The sequence below is a fragment of the Agrilus planipennis genome, unplaced genomic scaffold, assembly GCF_000699045.2.
Source record: "Agrilus planipennis isolate EAB-ADULT unplaced genomic scaffold, Apla_2.0 scaffold81, whole genome shotgun sequence".
NCBI classification, from domain to species: domain Eukaryota; kingdom Metazoa; phylum Arthropoda; class Insecta; order Coleoptera; family Buprestidae; genus Agrilus; species Agrilus planipennis.
The window spans coordinates 898,000-919,568 of record NW_020438902.1 but is presented as its reverse complement, the minus strand read 5'-3'; the positions used below and the strand labels follow the sequence as shown (position 1 = coordinate 919,568).

At 31.8% G+C, this 21,569-nt stretch overlaps 6 protein-coding genes across 8 annotated transcripts in view; 2 read left to right on the top strand and 4 right to left on the bottom strand.

The window, feature by feature from the left end:
• LOC108737210 (rootletin) overlaps positions 1-9,663 on the bottom strand; it is an 84,729-nt gene extending 75,066 nt beyond the window's left edge. For both annotated transcript variants that reach the window (XM_025973290.1, XM_025973291.1), the window contains exons 1-3: positions 9,619-9,663; positions 9,476-9,513; positions 8,999-9,147 (exon numbers count right to left, since the gene is read on the bottom strand). The gene's annotated coding sequence lies outside the window, so the exon portion shown is untranslated. The remainder of the gene's footprint in view (positions 1-8,998; positions 9,148-9,475; positions 9,514-9,618) is intronic.
• LOC108737221 lies at positions 4,675-6,742 on the bottom strand. Its single transcript, XM_018469946.1, has one exon. It carries the CDS (start codon positions 6,538-6,540, stop codon positions 4,807-4,809), a length of 1,734 nt encoding a protein of 577 aa, XP_018325448.1. The 5' UTR covers positions 6,541-6,742; the 3' UTR covers positions 4,675-4,806.
• A 59-nt stretch (positions 9,664-9,722) lies between the features above and the next one.
• Positions 9,723-13,759, top strand: LOC108737220 (TELO2-interacting protein 1 homolog). Its single transcript, XM_025973292.1, has 14 exons — positions 9,723-9,943; positions 9,994-10,136; positions 10,202-10,379; positions 10,436-10,616; positions 10,673-11,007; positions 11,068-11,276; positions 11,342-11,524; positions 11,580-11,795; positions 11,858-12,106; positions 12,278-12,516; positions 12,571-12,853; positions 12,918-13,233; positions 13,287-13,515; positions 13,572-13,759. Exons 1-14 carry the CDS (start codon positions 9,741-9,743, stop codon positions 13,701-13,703), a joined length of 3,096 nt encoding a protein of 1,031 aa, XP_025829077.1. The 5' UTR covers positions 9,723-9,740; the 3' UTR covers positions 13,704-13,759.
• Positions 13,760-13,799: 40 nt separating this feature from the next.
• On the bottom strand, positions 13,800-18,337 carry LOC108737219. Of its 2 annotated transcripts, none has more exons than XM_018469944.2 (2): positions 18,189-18,337; positions 13,800-17,994 (listed from the first exon to the last, which is right to left on the bottom strand). In XM_018469944.2, exon 2 carries the CDS (start codon positions 17,875-17,877, stop codon positions 14,677-14,679), a length of 3,201 nt encoding a protein of 1,066 aa, XP_018325446.1. In that variant the 5' UTR covers positions 17,878-17,994; positions 18,189-18,337; the 3' UTR covers positions 13,800-14,676. The 2 variants fall into 2 exon arrangements, with proteins under 2 accessions (XP_018325446.1, XP_018325445.1); XM_018469943.2 differs by having other exon boundaries at positions 13,800-17,964.
• Positions 18,338-18,442: 105 nt separating this feature from the next.
• LOC108737228 (semaphorin-2A-like) overlaps positions 18,443-21,569 on the bottom strand; it is a 542,905-nt gene continuing 539,778 nt past the window's right edge. The window contains exon 9 of the mRNA XM_025973300.1: positions 18,443-18,462. Within this exon, the coding sequence (XP_025829085.1) occupies positions 18,443-18,462 (20 nt within the window). The remainder of the gene's footprint in view (positions 18,463-21,569) is intronic.
• On the top strand, positions 19,334-21,006 carry LOC108737213 (ER membrane protein complex subunit 2-like). The gene is made up of 5 exons (XM_018469937.1): positions 19,334-19,465; positions 19,514-19,627; positions 19,690-19,984; positions 20,240-20,492; positions 20,552-21,006. The coding sequence occupies exons 1-5, from the start codon at positions 19,435-19,437 to the stop codon at positions 20,714-20,716; spliced, it is 858 nt and encodes a 285-aa protein (XP_018325439.1). The 5' UTR covers positions 19,334-19,434; the 3' UTR covers positions 20,717-21,006.

Below are 21,569 nucleotides of genomic sequence, written 5' to 3'. Positions count from 1 at the left end.
GAGGAGGTCAAAAACCTCCTCGATCAGTTTTTTGCCAGCAAAGACCAAAAATTTTATGAGCGTGGAATTATGCTACTACCAGAAAGATGGCAAAAGGTGTTGGACCAGAACGGTCAATATATAATTTAATAAAGTATTTGTTTATTATGCGAAAACTGTCTTTCATTTCCACAAAAAAAAAACGAAATGACTTTCCGAACAACCCTATATATAGTTTTCGAGCTGAAGACCTTATGATGATGATGATGATTATTATTTAAAACTTGAAACTTTATAAGTATTTTTTCGTTACGAGTTTCATTTCGCTAATAAGAAGTTCATAAAACAAGAATATTATTAATACAAAATTTAAAGCGACCAAAAAACACGTAATAATCAATTAAATTACTGCAAATCGTTTGTCACATGCCTTTTACATGTGTACGTAATATTCGAAGTACATTTTGTTGTTATGAATTAATTTTTGAATGGAAAACAACATTAGATCTCTTCGTTATCTCTATAACATATTTTGTTGCGCAGTGCCTTTTCGTGATATGGAAGTAGTAAATCCTTGAAAGGACAATGATCTTTACATATGTAACAATAATTTCGGATGATTTTGATAATTTTAGCATACTATGATATGTATTTCTCAAGTGTGGTAAACAAAGCAAAAATAAATTAATCAGATAAAATGCGATAACTTTTTACCGCGTTCGTAATAAAAGTTATCGTTACGTTATGGTAATAGTGTCTTACATTCTGCTAGAAAATAAAAACAATAAGAATTACTAATTTTTATATTACAAACAAATAATATTTTAATTTAATTTCTTTTTCAATAAAATATGATACTCTCTAGTACCTTATGGAAATTTAATTGGGAAAGCAAACTTTTATAGAATACATTACATACATAAAACGAAGTCAGGGCCTGTAATACTTATACGACCGTTTCGCTTCCTGTTGTGGAGCTTTTTCAAGTTCTGTTTCAATGGTTCGGTATGTGCTATTGGTTCATTATCTTTTAGTAGTATATATGAACATTAAGTGCAACAACACAATATAAATAAAACAAGAAATGATCATCATCATAAGGTCTCAGCCCAAAGACTGATACGACAAAAACCTCTATTTCTTCTTATCTTGAGCCAATCTTCACAAAGTAGAGCAACATCTTTATGTGCGAACAGTAAGCTAATCTACATCTGCCCTTCTTAATTCCTTGTTTCTGCTATATGAGCTATAATCTGATATATTTCTAAGAGGCCCTTCATGACTGAGAAGATGTTCTTCTAACCTATCTCGGCTATGTCTCTTTCTAATACTTCCTCGTGTCTAACCTTTTCTATCTACTTTATCATCAACACCTTCCTGTAACACTTTTCTATAAATATATATATATAAATAATCAGAAGTGGCTGATTTTAGTTATCTAGGAAGTCAGATAAGTCAGGACGGAAGGAGTAGTAGGGATATAAAGCAGAGGATAGCGCAGGATCGAGTCGCCTTCAATAAAAATAAGTCACTTATATGCTCGCGATTAATTTAGAAATTCGAAAATGATTGTTAAAGATGTATGCCTTGGAGCGCTGGTAGGGGTGCGAAATATGGACAGTGGGCGCGGCGGAAAAGAAAAGCATTCGAAATGTGGTGTTATAGGCGAATGATGAGGATAACGTGGGTAGAAAAGGTTAGAAATGAAGAGGTATTAAAAAGAAGAGGAGAACAGAGGACTCTATGAAAGTCAATAAAAACTAGGCGAGATAGGTTGGTAGGACACCTTCTCAGATATGAAGGTCTAGTCAGAGACATATTAAAGGCAGAAATGGGAGTTAGGAGGGGTAAAGGTAGACCTAGATTAGATTACTGTTCGCAAATAGTTAAGGATGTGGGTTGTTCTAGTTTTAGACCGAGCGGCATGGCCTAGAGGTCTAGACCATTGCTTAGCATTCGGGAGGACGCCGGTTCGATTCCGGTTCCGTCTGCCTTGGTCCAAGTTTTTCTGTGGTTTCCTTGGATCACTTAGGCAAATGCTGAGGTAGTAATATTCCACAGATAATCTTTCACTCTCTTCTGTCTTCATTTCGTCCGTCTCATCTTTCTCACCCGAACCACCACCCACCCATTCCCACGATTCCTGAAAGCAGATTGAAGAGGGCCTTCCACCCTACCTACCGGCATAGTCTGAAGGGACTGTCCGCCCACCAGCATTACTGGCTGGTGGGAATGAAACACCCAAAAGTTTTTTCTTTTTCTAGTTTTAGGGAAATACGAAGTTTAGCTCAGGATAGGAAAGAGTGGAGGTACGTGTCCAACCAGTCTTAGGACTTATGGTGATGATAAATAATCATAATATTATAAATGCGAATCTGAGTAGGTTTGTTTGTTTATTACCTTTTCACACTTCAACTACTCAACCGATCATCATGAAATTTTGTGTACACAATGTCAGTGGTGCAGAAAAGGACATACGGTACATTTTATCCGGCAAAAATACTGTTCCCGAGGAATAAAAAATCGATGATCTTCGACACGTATTTAGAGCATCAACGCGAGCGAAGCAGCAGGGCTGGTATATATATATTATCGGAAAAGGAAATAACAATAAAATGAGAATATTTATAAATGCTATCCAATAAAATCAAGATTAGGTGCAGGGAAAATATCAAGAATAATTTTATCATTTTTCACTTTGTGGACGAGTTTCTCCCATGATATGGTCACTCAGTAACAAAATTTGAAAAGACAACTTTGAACTGGCTACATCTGCATTTGAAACACTTTTACTGCGAATAAATTACTAAATAACCAAAATAGAAACTTCTTCAACCGAAAAGCAAACGTACCAAGTATGAGTAACCTACTGATATATTGAAATTACTTCATTTAAATGTTGTTATACACAGGATTGTCATATATCAACCAATCAATAGTTAGCGTTCTAATACACATACGAGATTCCGAGAGGTTATTGTGTTATTTTGATAAAAAACATAACGTTACTTTGTCTAATTTGAAAACTAATTATCCTAAACTGTGGCAATGACACAAATTGGGTTAAGTGTATTGCGATAATGTAATAATGATGATGTGCTGTATATCGAGGTAGTCAAAACAACCGTAAAATTAAGAACATTAAACTTGTTTTCTCACAGAGGAAATAGGAATAAACAAATGCACGTGTTGCCTTTTTCTTCATTGGAGCACCTCATTGTTTTGTTTGAGTATATTTGAGTGTCTACTTGAGTTAAAAATTTTAAATGTGCACCCATAAAATTGTTTCAATTTTTTCTTCCAAACTCAAAGTCGCCAGCATTATTGATTTTTTTTATTTTAAGTTAATTTTTGACGTTCAGTAGAAGACTGACACACACGTCGTTTAGACAGCATCTTTGATCAGAATTGCATTATTGTTTGTACATGCATAAATATTCACCCATAGCATGAAGAAATATACAAAATCGTAATTTTGGCAATCGGTAGACATAGTTGCATATTTGTAACTACTTTTTAATTCTTAACAACTTTTCTTTATAAGGATTTCTACTATTTTCAAAAGTAAATGTACTTTAGTGTTACACAAGTATCATATTTTGTGCTAAAATTTGTATATGCCTGACAAATTATTAAGTCTCATGATGTCACTATGTGATTCAGAATCATGATGCAGGATTTTTTATAAATAATTAAAAAGTAAGATAAATAATAAAAAAGTTTCCCAAATGCTGCTAACTTAAGTAGAGACACTGTATATGCATAAACACACAATCAAAATCAAACCCCTTAAAATGAAATAGGAATAAACAAATGCACGTGTCAATTGTCTTTTAATTCATCGGAGCACCTCATTGCTTTGTTTATGCTCACGAGAAAACTAACAAATCCGTAAAAAGTGATGTGAACATAAAAAATATATATGCATAAACATACAATCAATATCAAACTCCGCAAAATTTCCTTACTAATTAATTACTTAAGTCACTTTCTATAATTTATCTTAATTTAAGGCGATTGTTTTAAAGCATAATGTAAACAATGTTAATTCTCGTTTTAATTATGGAATTTAGCAATTCATTTGATAACTGAAATCAGTGTTTACGAAAATTCCTTCCATGAGTGTATAAAAGTTAAAAAAAAGATACATTAGAGAAAATTGCGTAGAAAAAATAAAACTTTTTATCTTCTGTGTTGTTTTATTAATAAAATATCTAGTAATTATAACAACTTATTATATTTTTATAAAAGTGTAAATTATAAACGATACATCCTAGAAGTTAATATAACATACTAAAATTACTAGACACGCGAATATAGTAAGATATATTCATGATCTAATAATAATGAACCTTAGTTAATAATATGTACAGCTTAAGTTACAAAAAGATACATAATTTGTACATCTTGATAAAGCGCATCCGATACCAACAACGAGAAATTCATTCTTTCCTACCATTATCCGCCAAGTTACATATATGCGTAATTATTATTTTTCAAATGCAACAATAACATTATAATTATAAATAAATATGTATCATTGTGTTCATTGATAAGAACTTCATCGGTCGGATGAATTCGAACAAAAGTGCATCAATGCAACGATAACTCTAGATTACATTCAAATAAATAAAAACAATTGTTACAGAAGAAATTAAAAAAAAAGAAACAAATCTTTCGGTTTTCTCTTTCTTATTTTTCCCTCTTTCTTTCTCTCTCTCTCTCTCTCTCTCTCTCTCTCTCAATTACACTCACACTTTCTCTTCAACCCTTTAATATATTCAGCCGAACCTCTCTCCTTTGAATATGTTCTTTTTTTTTTAATAATTAAGAAATCGGTGCCGCCACAGGTTGTGGAAACCTGTCCTGTTGCCTTTGTACGAAACCGATTACATTTTTAAAAGGAAGCTGCATATGATAGTAGGCGCAATAGGGTAATGGATCCCAGATCGCGAAGAGTGCTTCCCGTTTGTCCAATACCGTACCGATCAAATTTGTTACAGCTTCCACACTCGGATTCCGTAGCGTACTCATGAAGGCATCAGGCATGCAGTATCTGCCACTGTCGCAAACCAGCGGTCCCGAATTTTGTCGACTGAAGTGTTTGCAAGGTTTCCAGAGCAATCTGGGATGTACGCTTGTGTAACATATGTAAGGCAACGACACCCCGACACGACTGCTCAGGGGTAAGATTGAATTGTTATTTTTCGTTTTAACGAACTTAAAAGAGATATGCCCGGTGATTGGTCGCAGCAGGTGGATTTTGGAAAAGAAAATATTCAGCCATTGGGCGATTTCTTTACTTTCGATAGGTATCAATCCGTTACTTTCTTTATCGTAGCGGCAAGTCACGTTGGCTACCACCTGGCTGTCCTTAACGGTTGTGCAAGTCAAAAAGTGCTCTCCTTCGACGTCCTGGACCACAACCCAGGGTTTTACTTTGCTGATCTCAAACGGTAATTTCAATTCGTTTCTCGACACAGGTAACACCATCTTGTTTCTCTCTCTTAATCCGCTAGGACCTACTGTTGACATAATATATTTGCCATCCAGTAAATCACCTCTTTCGTATAATTTAATCACTTCCTCCTTAGATTGGATTTCATGATATAGAGGAGTAGGAATGTTTAGTTTTTCGCAACGTTTCAACACCTCCAGGATGTCATCGAGTGCCCAGACTTCTTTTATTCCGGGACAAAAACACGAACAACCCAAGAGTTCCAGATGAGGTTTTGCTACAGCATCGTAATATGCAGACGTGGTAGAACTTACCGGAATATAATAAGATGCTTCCTCTTTCTCCACAATTTCACATAGAGCTCTCACGTAATGCTGCTGCTGGTCGCTAGTTGGTTTAGGAACCGTATAAAACTTGGTAACGGCGGTTGAGAAGCGTGCCAAAGCAAAGAGACCTTCCACTTCACATACCACGACTCTGGCACCGGCTGAGTAGAAGTTTCTGGCAAGATGCAACGCTTGAATCGTGCTTCCTCCGCTGATAAGAACGGTTCTCTTTTTTCTAAATTTTTCTCTAGGAGAGGTGAGAATTAGAGACAAAAAGAATTTTATAATCGTAATCGGGAACTGAACGATTTGCCAGAAAAACCAGATCCAAACGGAAATATACAACATCGGAATGGCACACAGAATCTGTCTCCAAGCCAAAGGAACGATTCCAACAATCACGGATTTTATGATTCTCAACAGGAAGCACGGGTACCATCCTATGATGCCCGCTAGAACGGATATAGAATCTTCTTCAGGTAGCAGAGGTATTGGAGATTGACTTCTGCTTCTTGACAACTCTCGGTGGTCCGAATGGATTTCAAAGGGTTCGGTGATGATCTGGCCCGTCGAAGTAACGCGGCGTATTCTTCTTTTTTTCAGGGTGTTTGTCGGAGACGTGGAAATGGGAGAAAGGCACATGGGGGAGCAAGGGCTATGAACAGCCGAACCCCCATTACTACTACCACTGCCACTACAACCACTGCTACCGGCGACATTGACACTTTCACTGCTCGGCCACGTGCGTACACCGTTCTCGGTTGAAAATTCGGGCATTTTGCCAATTGAACAGTATTTTGATTTTCAAACTTAAGACGTTACTATGGACTAAAGAGACGACTGGTCAACGGAGTAAACTTTGATAACGGATCGCTGTCTTTTATATCGTATCCTTTGTACTCTGGCCCCAGTCGATGGCACCCATCCCTTCCCCTTAAGTGTGCAAACCGTTTTCTGATATGTAATTTTATTGGCTTGTTCACATATTTTGCTAACCTTTATAACTTCTCCTCGTTCTTATCTTATCGGACGTCTTATTTAATTACTTAGTCTAGGTAAGTGATAAATGATAATAGTAAAAAAAATTTCAGTTTGTCAACAAGAAAGAAACGTAACGATAAAGCCAGACGAGCTGTTGAAATGATACACTCATCCACGAGGTGAGACGCGTCTTTTACACAGGCGGCGGTACGTCGAATAGTAAATGCTTAGGTAACTGTTCGCGGTATTTGTAATTCAATACGTTGTTTGAGGAAGTTTGTCAATATTCTGTATTATTAGAAAACTTTTTTGAAAAACTATTAGGTGCACTACACTAATTACCTTCTATTAATTTTGGAAGCTCATTTGAGAACCGCAAGAATAGCTTAGTCACTAGACTCTTAATTTTCGTTTTTTCAAGTTGAAAAGTTGCGACACACAGTCGTAATTTGCCCCTTTGGTATTTTTTTAAACCATATTCAAGGAAAAATGAAATCATTTACAATTTTAATCCCTAAATAGCTAAATTACTATTTTTAAACAATGTTTTTAGTCAAAAGCAATAAAAAAAGTAAGTACCACTTTAAGAAATTGTTTAATAAACAGCTTTGTCTAGATACTTATATGATAGAGCTACCTGCTAAAAATCATTTAGGATATGTGGGTAATTTCTGAATTCAATTTAAATAAACGCCAAAAGTCGTTACGTCTCTTGATTGTTTAAATTGGCTTTTGCTTAATTACGTTAATTATAGAACTTTTAACCCGAAGTGTATGTTATTATATAACAAAACAATTAAAAAATATCATCCCATGATGATAATAAATGTTAACAGAACAAAAACAATGATTACTGGACGAGCCAAACATCTTTACATTTCTTTCTTTTAATAATTATCAAGAGTAACAATGTTGTATGTGACTTTGACTGAGGAACAAAATTAATTGGAAAATTAACTTCATAGACACACACAAAATTAAATCGAGTATCGTGTTAAGAGCAAGTAGTAACGACAATGCCATTAACAATTCATGATATAGGTATTTTATCTTTTTTTTTGCAAATAATTGTTTACCATTTTTATCAGTACCTACAAATATCTGAAGTACCAAAAATAAATAAATAAATAAAACAAATAAGTCAAGTGCAAATCAAGCTTGCTTAATTAAGATATATTTCTGAAAGAACATAAAAAAATAATCATTAAAACGGCAGTTTTTTAATATAAAAGCTCTAAATCAACGTTTTTCAATTTCAACGATAAATCATCCATTGAATTATGTTATGCAACCTTTTGTACATTCTCACATTGTTATGGCCACCCTTTTAAACTATTTGCGCTACCGCAAATTGTTAATGATTACTTTTGTGTAATACTAACACCATATAAATTATTGGTGAAAATAAATAATTATGTCAAGAAAAATATACTTACACAATTTCAAATCTTTTTCAGTATTAAATGACTTGAATATTTTTAAATTTGTGTAATTGTTTATGATTACTGGACAGTTATACCCATTATCCTTTTTTAGTCTTTAAGTTTCAAACAGGTTGTTTTCTTAATTTTGAATATTTGATTATAAAAAAGCGGACGTGATTTTAAACATGGATACATAATTTACGATATGTTTACCTGTTTACCTATCTCATTTATAATTAAGTTTATTTAAACAATATTTTCACAATATTGTGACAAATAGAAATACACGTGTTGTTTTTAAAATGCCACTTTCATCTTCACTATGCATTATGATTCACATAGGTAACACTTTATCTTTAATATTTGGCCATTCTGCAGTTTATTAAAATTGTTGATTGGTCATCTTATCATTAGTGTGCATAAATTTAAATATTTACTACTAAAATTTTGAAATTGTTGGATCAAATTTTCCAAATTTCTTTATTGATAATGGAGAGAGAATATTTGTATTCGAGTTATTCATCATTTTTAATAAATCATCAATTGTAATCAAATTGGTTTCAATAAAAAAAAAATGGGCAAAATGAAAAGTTATGCACTTAAATATATGTAATATATACCGTTATAATCAAATTCATAAGTACTGTATGAAAAATTCAAGTTAAAATAAAATAAATTCGAAAGATTAATTCAATCTAATTTTAACGCTTATAACAGAAATATGGGCATTATTTGATAAATATATAAAATAAACGAAAAAACGGCAATTCAAACAAACATTTCAAAGCAGAATAAAGTTTAAGAGAAAGTTATAGATCAACAGGACTTACCCATTAATCCTTTCCAAGAATTTTCGCCAACATTTTCTTCTTGTTATCCATACTTAAAATTGTGACCATTCTTGCTATCTTTTCACTTTCTTACATTAAAATAATTTCTCTGCTTCCAAAGTCATTCCGGAAATTTTGTGCTTTATCTTCTGTAAATAAAGAAATTATGTAGATTCAACTCGAAAAACTTTAAAACAATTTTTAAATAATTTATTTTTTATGTTGGCAACACCATATTCTACATACATTTAAGCGTTTTTAATGTTTTTAGCTCTATGTTTTACTTTATAACTGCTGCTAACTTCACGCAGAATTTACAAAACCAGATGTTTTATAAATTAAGAATGTTAGGTACGTTTTTTAAAACAATCCCACTATTCCACCGAGAATTTCAAATATTAATTAACAGTGACATAAACACAAGTTGAAAATTAAACCATTGTTGGTTTAGCTTTAATTAGGCATTATTGTACTTACATGTAAGTTGAAATTTAACCTATAAATTTAATAAGTACCTACAAATGACGAATAATATTTAACTTCTTAGTTTTACCAATACCAAGTGATTAAAATTAAAAACAAAATGTAGCACATGTGCTCGGCAATTTTCATTAACACACCTTGTTCCACTTTTTTAGTTGCCTAGCATTGTGGTTAGTTTAAAATGTAAACAAAAACAAATCAACATCAACTATACTGTAGAAAGAGATGAAAAATATATGGCGCGAATTTGAATTGAAAAATGGATTGCAAAGAAATTACAAAACTTATCAAAGTTAAACATATCTCAGAGGATATTATAAAAACACCAGAAAATGTGGAAAAAATAATGGAGCTAAATTACTTGTTAGGGCAAATACAAGGAAAACTTTTACAAAATGTCCATCACATAATAATTTGCAGTTTTTATCCTATATTTAAAAAAGCAGCTGAAAATAAACAAAAGTTTGTATTTATATAATTACAGTGATAGGTTAAATGATGTTCCTTTTTAGTATAAAACAAGATGTAAATGCTTCTGTAGTTGAAACATTAACAACTCTGTTTGGAAAAATTCAAATTGAAAAAATAGAGATATTTTTAAACATTTATGGATACCTTTTAAATGAAATATATGATCCAAAAGTAAAAAATTGTGGTAAATTTTAAAAATATTTTTGTTATGTTTACCGTTATTAATATTGTGATTGTTTGTTGTTGCAGTTGCCCTTGTACATGAAGAATATAAATTGCTTCTTGTGAACTGCATTACTGCCCTAACAAGGTGCTTAACATGGGACGTTATCACAAATCTGTATACAAAAGTACATGCACCCAAGTTGTGTCAAATTATTTATGTTATAGTCGAAATAGCAAAAACAGAACACTTAAGAAAGTTGAGGTATTTCAAGTTAAAAATATATTTTTGTGTATAATTACAAAACAAACTTTTTTAAGGATTTCTGCTATTAAATGTCTTATGACTTTGGCAAGAATAGAAGATTGTGATATAAGCCAAGAAGACGTTGTTTTACAGGCACAAGTAGCTGATGTTTTTATATTTTTTCTTCCTGGAATAGCAAGTGGTTTAAAAGACATTGCTCTTGAAGATGAAAAATTTGGTCATGCAGTTGTTGTGGTAACATTCAAATAATGAAATAATTTAAGAGTAAAATTTATTTTTGAAATATTCAGGAATCTGTTAAAGCATTTGGTAGATTAGTAACATTGATAATGAAAGATCCTAATAATCCAGAAGAAAAGGTTCAAATCAATCTTCAACTTAACATTAATAATAAATTTAATTGTACCAATAATGACCAACAGTTACCAAAAAAGAAATGGACTAATGAGAAAGAAGTTAATGACTATTTACAAAGTATGAAACGAGATGAAAAATTTTTCAAGGAAACTGATTCAAAATTGCAATTAATTGTTAAAGTATTAAGAAAGCTAACACATCATTCTCACCCGCGAGTTAGAGAAGAATTATCAAATATCTGTAAAGGATTTGTGCAGTATTGCAGCAAGTATGATATATTAAGAATGAGATATTACTGAAAAGTATCTTAATTAATTTCATTTTTCAGTACAATGACTCTAAGTATGTGTTATATTACTGAAATTTTGATTGCACTATCTGAAGATGAATACAAAAATGTATCAGAAACTGCTAAAGAAGCACTAGAAATTTTATCAAGAAATTTTAATTCTAATTCCTATAGGAAGATAGAAGAAAATTTGGAAGAAAAATTCTATGAGATGACCACGGACTTGCCCAGAATATTCAACAGTTTAGGTAAAAGGCAATATATCATATTAAGTTTTTACTAAAAAACAAATTTAATTAATTCATAATTTTAGAGGAACAACAACAGTTGAGTGCCCTTAATATGTTAATTGGATATCTTCGACTTTTTAATAAAAATAAATTAGTTCACATTCTTTACTCTCAAGCTCATTTACAGCGATTACTTTTAGCACTAATTAATATTACAAAAATGGAAACAAATGAGATAACACAATTAGAAGATTTCATACTGGATGGTATAATGGCTCTAATTGATATACCTAGTAGATTAAACAGTTATTGTAATTATAGCCTTTGCTGATGAAACGAGCAGTACTCACTTTTTGCCAAACTTTAAGAAATTTAAATACATACAAAATGAAAAGATTGCTTCAAAACTGACAGAAGTATGCTCGTTACTAGCAAATGAAGATGTTTTAGATATTGTAAGCGATTCACTGATAACAATAATTCAAAATAATGAAGAAATTAAAGAAGCAATTTATCTTTTAAATGAAGTCCTTTTTGGTGATTTTACAAAAAATTATGCATAATACGATAGCTTTTATAATTATTTAAATTATGTTTAGGTATAAAGGACAAAACAAGAGTAGAAATATTTGAAAATGTGATAACAACATATTTGGATCCTGAATATTGGGATCTTCCATTACACACCATTGATAGTGATGGAAATAAGCATTCGTTGGGAGAAGTGCAAAATAATATTTTACAAGTTTGTTTGTTAGCTGAAGGATTTGGTAAAATAGCCTCAAGTTTAGGACCTAATATTCAACAATTTCTTCTGAAAATTATGTATCCAATTTTAGAAAGAGCAGGTAATTACAAAATTTAAAAAAAAAAAAGTTCAGAAGATACAAATCTATGCAGACAACCGTTTGAAATATGATTAACATAAACAATTTAATGTTAATGCTTTTATGTTAATTTTGTACACTAATTTGAAAATTGAAAATCTATAAGTATGGGTACAATTTAATTGCTTTTAGGTTCTCCTCAACCTTTAGTGAGAAGAGTAGGTTTGGAAAGTTTAAAGAAAATTGCAACAGCCTGCGGTTATAATACTATAACAGACCTAGTTAACGCAAATAACGATTATTTTTCTTACCATATAACAAGGAAATTTCAAAAAGTAGGAAATGACGAAAATGCTCTAAATGTTTTATGTGTTGTTATGCAGCACAGTAATATAGATGTACTTCCGTCAATTTCTGATATTATTGAAGGAGTAAGAAATATAATAATTTTACATTTAAGCAAACTAACGATGCATTTTTTCCAGATATTAATTCAAACATTTGATAAATATTTTCAAGAGCAAAAGGCGGAACACTATTTGTATATTTTTAAAACGTTTACTGAATGTTTAATGAAATGGCTTGATATTAAACCTGTATTAATTCCTATTAAATCTAAAATTGAAACTAAAGAGCAAATCGAAGATTTTAAAGTGACTGGTTTAGAAGATATTACGAATTTTAGCGATGATATTATGGAAAAATCAGCGGAAGATATGTTTAAGGATGACATGGCAAAATCTAAAAAGGAACTTCTTGAAGATGGAGGTAATTTTATTAAACTTTGAATGTTTTTAAGTTTAAATTAAAACAGGGAACTTTTTATTTCTAGATACTCCAGAAGACGAATATAAGAAACCTGAACCTCCAACATATGTTAAATTGACTGTCTTATTATTAAAAAGATGTCTGCACTTTCTACCAGCAAAAAATAAAAATACAAAACTTTTTGCTTTGGAAATTTTAAAAAATGGCTTAGAAATTATCAGAGACTGGGAAGACGAATTACTTCCTATGGTCCATCAGATATGGTCTCCTTTAGTTAATCGTTTTAGTGATAAAGAACTAGTAATAGTTAATTACAGTTTCCAATTACTTATAACACTTGCACGTCTTTCAAAGTGGTTTGTAAGATCTAGGACAGTGAAGTAATTTTGAATAATTATTAAAGTACGAGATATTATTCTTAAAACTTTTCTAGAGAAGCATTTCCAAATATTTTAACACTTTTGGATAAACTGAGCAAGGAAAGTTATTTAAAAGATAAGGGATCTCCTTATCGTTACACACAAGCGTACAAACTTCAGCTTACTCTACTTGAAAATCTTGCCAGAATTGTTGTTGATCTAGAAATGATTGACAAAGATACCGAAAAAATAATTTTCAGTGTTTTGCCGTATTTAAGTGATAAGCAACCACTACCTTTACAGGTAAGAATTGAAAATGAAATATTAATTCTTTTTTTAAATAAACCTTTCTCTTTAAGGAACTGAGTGTAAAATTCTTTAAAGATTTAATTACATATGATAGCAAAATACTAACCAAAATTCTTGAAGAAGGAAATTTCTCAGAATCCGAGTATAGCAAAAATATGAATATCATAAAAACGCTATTGTAATAAAATGTTTATTACATCGAGGTTGTACATTCTGAATAAAAAACAATTGCACACTCGTTTTATTATTTTACAGACGAGACAAATTGAACTTAATTTTTTTTACAGACTTCGGGATCTACTACTTAATTTAAATCTGTTAAAATGATATTTATTCCCATTAAAAAAAAAACGGAATTACTTTATATTTATAACTGAATCGTATAAACCATTATGTACATTAATTATATTTCTATAAATGAAAAGGATGACATTGAAATAAACCTAATAATTCCTTAAGTTACATATTTATCTTGCCCAAATTATTGTAAATCTATAAGTTAAAAATTATATAAAACTCGGAATCTACACATTCGGCTGAACAGTCTTATCCTCACTTAATAAAACATTTTCACTAAAGTGGTTTAAACACTTAATAATGATGTAATAAAAATATTCTCCTGAACTTCGCTAGCAACTTACATCTAAAAGTAAAATTTCTAATGTAAAGGATACTTATAAAAAAAATAAGTATATATTTCGGTAAAACCCAAAGTATATTAACATGCTGTAGAAAATTTAACAACAAAGTATAAATTGTCCATAAATGAACAACAATAATTGTTGGATAAAATTTTTGGTTTTAAAAAATCAGAAAAGCTCTTGCACATATTTTTAAAATTTTCTTTTTTACTAAACGCGATATTCCAAATAACTATCCAATTAGTGTTGGAAAGATTTGAAATCTTAATAGAGGGGCAGTTTTTCGATGCAATAATATATGTAATTAACGGCAATGAATACTAACTATCTAGAAAATACAATTAGAAATCATATATCATAAATAGGTTAATAACATACATCAAATTAATATGATGAGAATTTGAACCTGAGTTTTTCTGCTAAATTATTGCATCAAAAACTGTTTATCATACACAGGATGGCCCGTTATAAAACGCCTTGTAATTAAGGGAAAATTAATACGCGTTGCAGTATATTAGTTTTCGGTGCTAACAGGTTCTCTTGCATGATGTATACGAATATGTTTGTTGTGATTCGATTTAGTGGTCGATGTTTTTCCACATACGTGACAAGCGTATGGCCTGGTGCCATTATGTACCCGCATATGATCTTTCAAATAATACGACCTATGAAACGTTTTGCCGCAAATGTTACACGAAAATGATTTCCCTAATAAATGTTCTTTCACATGACGCTGACAATTATATTTCCTTATAAACTGTGCACCGCAATGATTGCAAGTATATGGCCGGACGCTCTTGTGAGAATTCATATGTGCCACGTATTCTGACTCCCGAATAAAGGCCCCTCTGCATTGATCGCACTTGAATGGTTTCGAAGATCGAGCCGCGTGCGTCCACTTGTGTAGTTTTAAATTCCACTTCGTAGTGAAGTCTTTGTTGCAAACAGGACACGTAAACGACTTTTGACCACTGTGACTACGAATATGGGCATCAAGAGATGAACGGAGGTAGATCTTTTTACAAATGGGACATTCTACGTTCTCAGAACTGCGGTCCTTTTCAGGTACAAAGTGTTGGTTGTGCGCACGGCGCATGTGCCGTGTTAAACTAGCCGAATGCACGAACTTTTCTGAACAATACAAACAGGCTTTAGGTTTCATCTCGTGGATTTCTTTGTGCCACGCTAGTTTTTTTTTCGAGTGAACAACTTCGCCACAAAAACAAATGTAATCTCTTTTCACTCTGGTTGGTACGTTAAAATGGTGCTTGTTACGATGCTGGATAAGATTTGAATGCCTTTTGAAAGTCTCGTTGCATAAACGGCACCTTACTGGCGTTTCTCCTGTATGAATATTCCTATGTTCGCTACATTTTTGTTTCGTCAAGAACGATTTACCGCATATGTCACACTTGTAAGGACGTATTCCTAAATGCCGTTTCATGTGGAGTTGCATATTTTGCTTTCGGTAAAAACACTTGCCACATATTCGACACTCTAAAGGGTGGATCATGAGGTGTTTATGAAATTCTGACTCAGTCTGAAAGTTTTCTTCGCATACAGCACATTGTCGTTTTGATTCGACGTTCATATTTAAATTATGCTCTAGGGAACTGTGGCTCTTTAGCAGTTTAATTGATGGAAAAGTTCTATCACAAAGATGGCAGCTGACAAGTTCTGTTTTAATAAGTTTCACGTCTTCTTCTTTGATTGGAGGAGACTGCAACACATCTGATTCTTCTTTATACTCTTCTTCATCCTGTTGCTGTTGGCTTCTAATTTTGTTGGTAAAAACATTATCGAAATTATTTTCAGTAGTTGTAGGCTTTGATTTAATAATAAGCTTCTTTGTTTTCTTTGTGCCTATTTTAGCTCCTACTACATTAACTGTGTTAGTGATTGCAACGGCTTCTTTTGATGACTTGTTATCGTTTCTCTCATTCTCTCCTTTGTGTTTCAATCTGTGATGCAAGCGACGTTCTTTGAGACAATCGAAAGCATCTCCGCATATAGAACATTTGAAGTTTTTGGGTGGTGCAATTACACTAATCACGGTTGGTGAGTCATCATTTTCATCAGGTCTACAATCTATACCAGCAATATTTCTACTTTGCAAAGGAGGTACATCTGTAAAAGATCCGTCAGAAGCGTCCCACGATTCTTGTAAAGTATCGTAAGATGCCGATATTCTTGAGTTTCCTTCATAGTTAAGGCGACCCCAAACGGTATCACTGGCCGCTCCATTACTCTCAGGGCCTGAAAGCTCACCCCGAGCAGGCATGTGCTCGTCAGCTCTTATGCTGACATTTTCACTGGCCTGCGATATACTTTCTTCGCCTAAATGCTCAATAATTCTTTCCGAATTATTATTATCCATACATCCAATGTTCATTATAATTCTCTTGTCATCTTGATGAATATTTTCGAAATCTTCTACACGGGATATAAACTGACCGCTCGTAAAGTCGGGAGGTAAAATAAGATTAATGTTATCCAAGCTACTTACGTTTCCTGCTTCATTTTCTCCAAAAGCATTCGATATCGTAAATACAGGATCTTCAAGATTGTAAGAGTTGTTAATCTCTACACAATTAGATGTGTTGAGAGCCCCTTCCCTATTGTAGTAATCAGATGATGGGCAATTACTTTTCTGAGTGATGATAACATCAGGTTGTATTGCTTCACCCCCAAACAAATCAACTGCTTCCAAAGGAACATTTGCATCCCCATCTTTTTCATCTTTTTGTTCCTCTTCAAACCTTTCTAAGTTTTTTTGACTGCAGTCACCATTATTGTTATCAACTGTTTCATTAGTCAGAAATGGCTCATCATCATCATTTTTAACTGGATCTTCTTTTTTACAATTATCTTCCACATTACACTCATCTTTAGTTGTATCCACTTGAGAGTCTGGAGAATAAACAGGAGACATTGAAGCTTGACTTCTGTAATCTTCATGACAACTAGTTACTGGAGACATAATGATACTATTTATACTAGACCGTGAACAAGGTCTTACAACGGTTTCATTACAACTAGGTTTATCATTATCAATTAAAATGTAGCCATCTCTTTCATCATAGGAGTTAGCAGGGGCTTCAATAGCTGGTGGTAGTATAGGTGGATGCATTGGAGGAACATGCATGTGTTGTGAAATAGGCACAGGCTTAGGAAGTAATGGAGGCATAGAAGGTCCTGACGACATTATAACTTGCTGTTGTTGATACACATAAGGGGAGCATACCATTTGAGGCATTTGAGCCATTGGAGGCAATTGTGCCATTTGAGGACTAAATACTGTTGGGATAGTAATGTACTGAGGAGCCATTGGGTTGCCATTTAAAACAGTTTGCGTTGATTGCTGACTAGACGTACTCATAAATTGTTGATAAATAAAGGAATGATTCCCAGATACAACACCAAAATTTTGTGTTGGATCAGGTTTTTGTTGAACAGGTTCATCTAAGAATGTTTGTGTACCATTGCTCTCATGATTGGCAACAATGTTGTTGTTTGGTACATTCTCATTGGTATTAATAATAGCTAAGTCTCTACATCCTGTACTTTGATTTAATGATATTCGTACCAAAGCCTCAATGACTTTTTGTTTTGGATGACTTCCTAAATGGGAAGTCAAAGTCATTCCTGGCCTCAGGAACAAGGTACACACAGGACATACAATGTTTCCGCTGCTCATTTTAGCTGTGGGTGGCATCTAATTTACGTAAAAATGTCAAATTTCTATCATAAAATGTCCTAGTAAGTTTGAATATGGTGTGTGGGTATCCATTTGGTTATTGATCTGTTGAAGGATAAAATCAATGATTACACTCTAAAAATAAGAAATAAAGACGATATCAGCACAGTATATTGTTGAGCACGAAATACATAATTACTTTTTTTTTTCAATGATTGCCCGTCACAAAGAATAAACATATTCCTTATTACACTTTTTTTATCATAATTTCTCACGAGTATCTAAAGGTTGTAATTGACATGGAAAGAGAAATCTTAATGGGTACTTACCATTTTATCATTTTAATGTTACGAGAAAACAATTACAAGCTATGTTTTAACTAAATCTATGAGAAAATTAACATTTTTGTTATAAATAAAAATTTTTGTTGAACACGAATGACAGCAACCTACGCACTACCAACATTAAGAATACTAATAACCCACTTTCATTATTTTTATGAAACCCAATTTCCCCGCTACGAAGGTCACTCTGATTACGGTTTTCAGCATTTTACCATTAGTATTATTTTCTAGTGTGTAAATCAGGCACGTTTATAAATACGTCGTATTCTTAAACTTTACTAATAATTTCTACATCTTTTTCTGAATGTGATCCTAGTATAATTAGGTGTTCATTAGATTTGTTTTGTTATGTACTTGTTTATTTTAAGTAATAATTTAATACATTTAAATTGTTTTTATTCACTCTGTCAATTACGCATGCGCAGACGAGATGAAAATGTAGTAGTTAAATAGTACTGGAAACTATTTTAAAAATTACAACATTATTTGCAATAAATAATGATATAATTGCGTTTATTATACGTAGTCATGAAATACAAATTTCGCGCAATCAACTAGCACCAATTAAACTATGATACCTCAAATTGTTTTTGAATAAATAGAAATTGAATTTTTTCCAGCACTCGGACAAATGTTTTTCTTCAAAAGAAAATTAATAGACGCTAAATTACATTACGAATATATGAGCAAAGATTTTATTTACGTTTTGTATTTAACAACTGATATTACCAAAATTGATACGCAGTAATTCATTGCTGTTTGTGCTTTGATTCCCTTGTTTGCGCATGCATATTATCCGTATTTATTATTGTCATAGGTTCGTCACATAAAACATTGCAAGACTGCTGGAAGTATCAAATAAAAAAAAATACACACACTTCGTGAGTGTTGTCTGTCAGACCTTAAAAAGAGTCTAAAGAGACCATTAATTTCATGAAGGTATTACCACTTGCTAAGTCCATTCTCTATGCCAATGTCTATGAAATAATACTGAAAGTTATCAACGTCCATTGATATACTGTATTATAGAGCTACAGTCAATATACGGATTTAATTGTGGCTGTGTCTAAATATAGGTCGAGTAGAGACGGTAAACACACAAGACTTATATGACACTAGAGGTAACCAATTATAAGTGGGGTTGTAATATTCTAACATAAGATACAAGAATACGTCACGTCACTGGCAAATTGTAATTATATTGTTAAAAATCATTTAAAAGTAAAGAGACATGTATGATATAAATATATTAAATGTAGCAGGTAAGGGGTTTAACATATGTATATTCTTTGCTAAAAAGTAATTTTCAGAGGCTTGTGAACTATTTCAAAAGTGGAGAGAAAATAACGAAAGAAACAGCGAGGATGTCATATATATTTGGAAGGCCGTTTTGGAGTACAATTTAACAAAATTAGGGAACGATAGTACGTATAAGTTTGTTAGGTTTGAATACCCTTCATTTACTTTGATCACTTGCTGTTTTCAGAGTATTCTATACTAGAGCAAGTGTGCATAGCAGCATTGGATTGTTACCGTATTGATGTGGTTGACTTCTGCATTAAACAGTTATCATATCAGTTCCCTAATAGTACAAGAGTAAAGAAACTATATGCTATGAGATTAGAAGCACAAGAACAATACGATGATGCCTTGAGAGTGCTTGATTTAATAATTAAATCAGATGATACCAATAGTGAGTCCAGAAAGAGAAAAATTGCAATTTTGAAAGCACAACGAAAGAATACTGAAGCTATAAAAGAATTAACAGAATATTTAAAAGTGTAAGTGTATGCAAATCGATGGTTTTTAAACAGATAGTTTTCAATAAGTCGGTATATTCAGGCGTTTGACAGTAAAATATTTTATAGGATTATGACTCAATGTTTCAGGAGTTACTTTAAATTGATCTTTGTCAGAGAAACTGCTGTGTTGCTATTGAAACATTGAAGAACATAATTTTTTAAGAGGATGCTCAAAAATATAAATAGAAACATTTCATTGTAAAGTTTTTAAATATGTTCTTTATTGTAATTCAGGTTTATGGCAGATACTGAGGCATGGCAGGAATTAAGTGAGTTATACATATCAGAACAAGACTTTAACAAAGCTGCATTTTGTTTAGAAGAGCTAATTTTACACAATCCTCATAATCATTTACTGCATCAAAGATATGCTGACATTCGATATACTCAAGGTGGTTTTGACAATTTAGAATTAGCAAGGGCCTATTACTGTCAGGCCTTACGGCTAAATTCTAATAATATCAGAGCCCTGTATGGGTTATTTCTGGTAAATATTTAATTTTTATTTTGTTTAATAACACATTTTTTGTAAATTTTAATTTTTAGTCAGCTAGTAACATTTCTGTATCTTCAAAGTGTGCTGCTCAGAAAAAGAAAGAGAACAGCAAAATAGCAGAATGGGCAATGACAGAAATAAATAAAAAATACACTTCAGTGAAAAATAAGAATCTAAATATTGAAGAATGCCTTGCAGCTTTACAAATTAGTTAATTGTTAAAATAATTATTTATATACCTATCATTTAAGTAAGTAATTGTAGTTTACTTGGTGTAAAATTGTACATAAATAGACAGTTGTTGCAGATAAATTCCGACAAAACAGAGTTGTGTAAGTAAATTAAAAAACATTAATACGTAAAATTCCAATTTAGAAGTACATAATGAAGTAGACTATTTGATAATTTGTGTGGTAGGGAAAATAATAAAAGTGTTCTTTTTATACAGAAATTGAATAAAGGTGTCATGTAATTGTAATTGTGAATAAAAGTATTTGATTAAGAATTTTTTATACCTATCATTTAAGTAAGTAATTGTAGTTTACTTGGTGTAAAATTGTACATAAATAGACAGTTGTTGCAGATAAATTCCGACAAAACAGAGTTGTGTAAGTAAATTAAAAAACATTAATACGTAAAATTCCAATTTAGAAGTACATAATGAAGTAGACTATTTGATAATTTGTGTGGTAGGGAAAATAATAAAAGTGTTCTTTTTATACAGAAATTGAATAAAGGTGTCATGTAATTGTAATTGTGAATAAAAGTATTTGATTAAGAATTTTTTATAATTATTTCTCAATGAAAATGTATTAAACACTGCATTTGATCATTAAGTAAATTAATAAATGTACCTTCATTGTAATAGCCACAAAACTCGCTCTATTTCATGTAAAAAATGGGTATTTTTTAATAGAAAATGTTAAATAGCATATTTATAATTGTTTATATAAATTTGTTGTAAATTTATACATTATTTATTGTATAATGAAAAGTCAAATAAAGACATTTCCGTTGTAATAAAGTTTCTTTATTTCAACAAAAATTTAGGAAAGGGAAATAATTGAA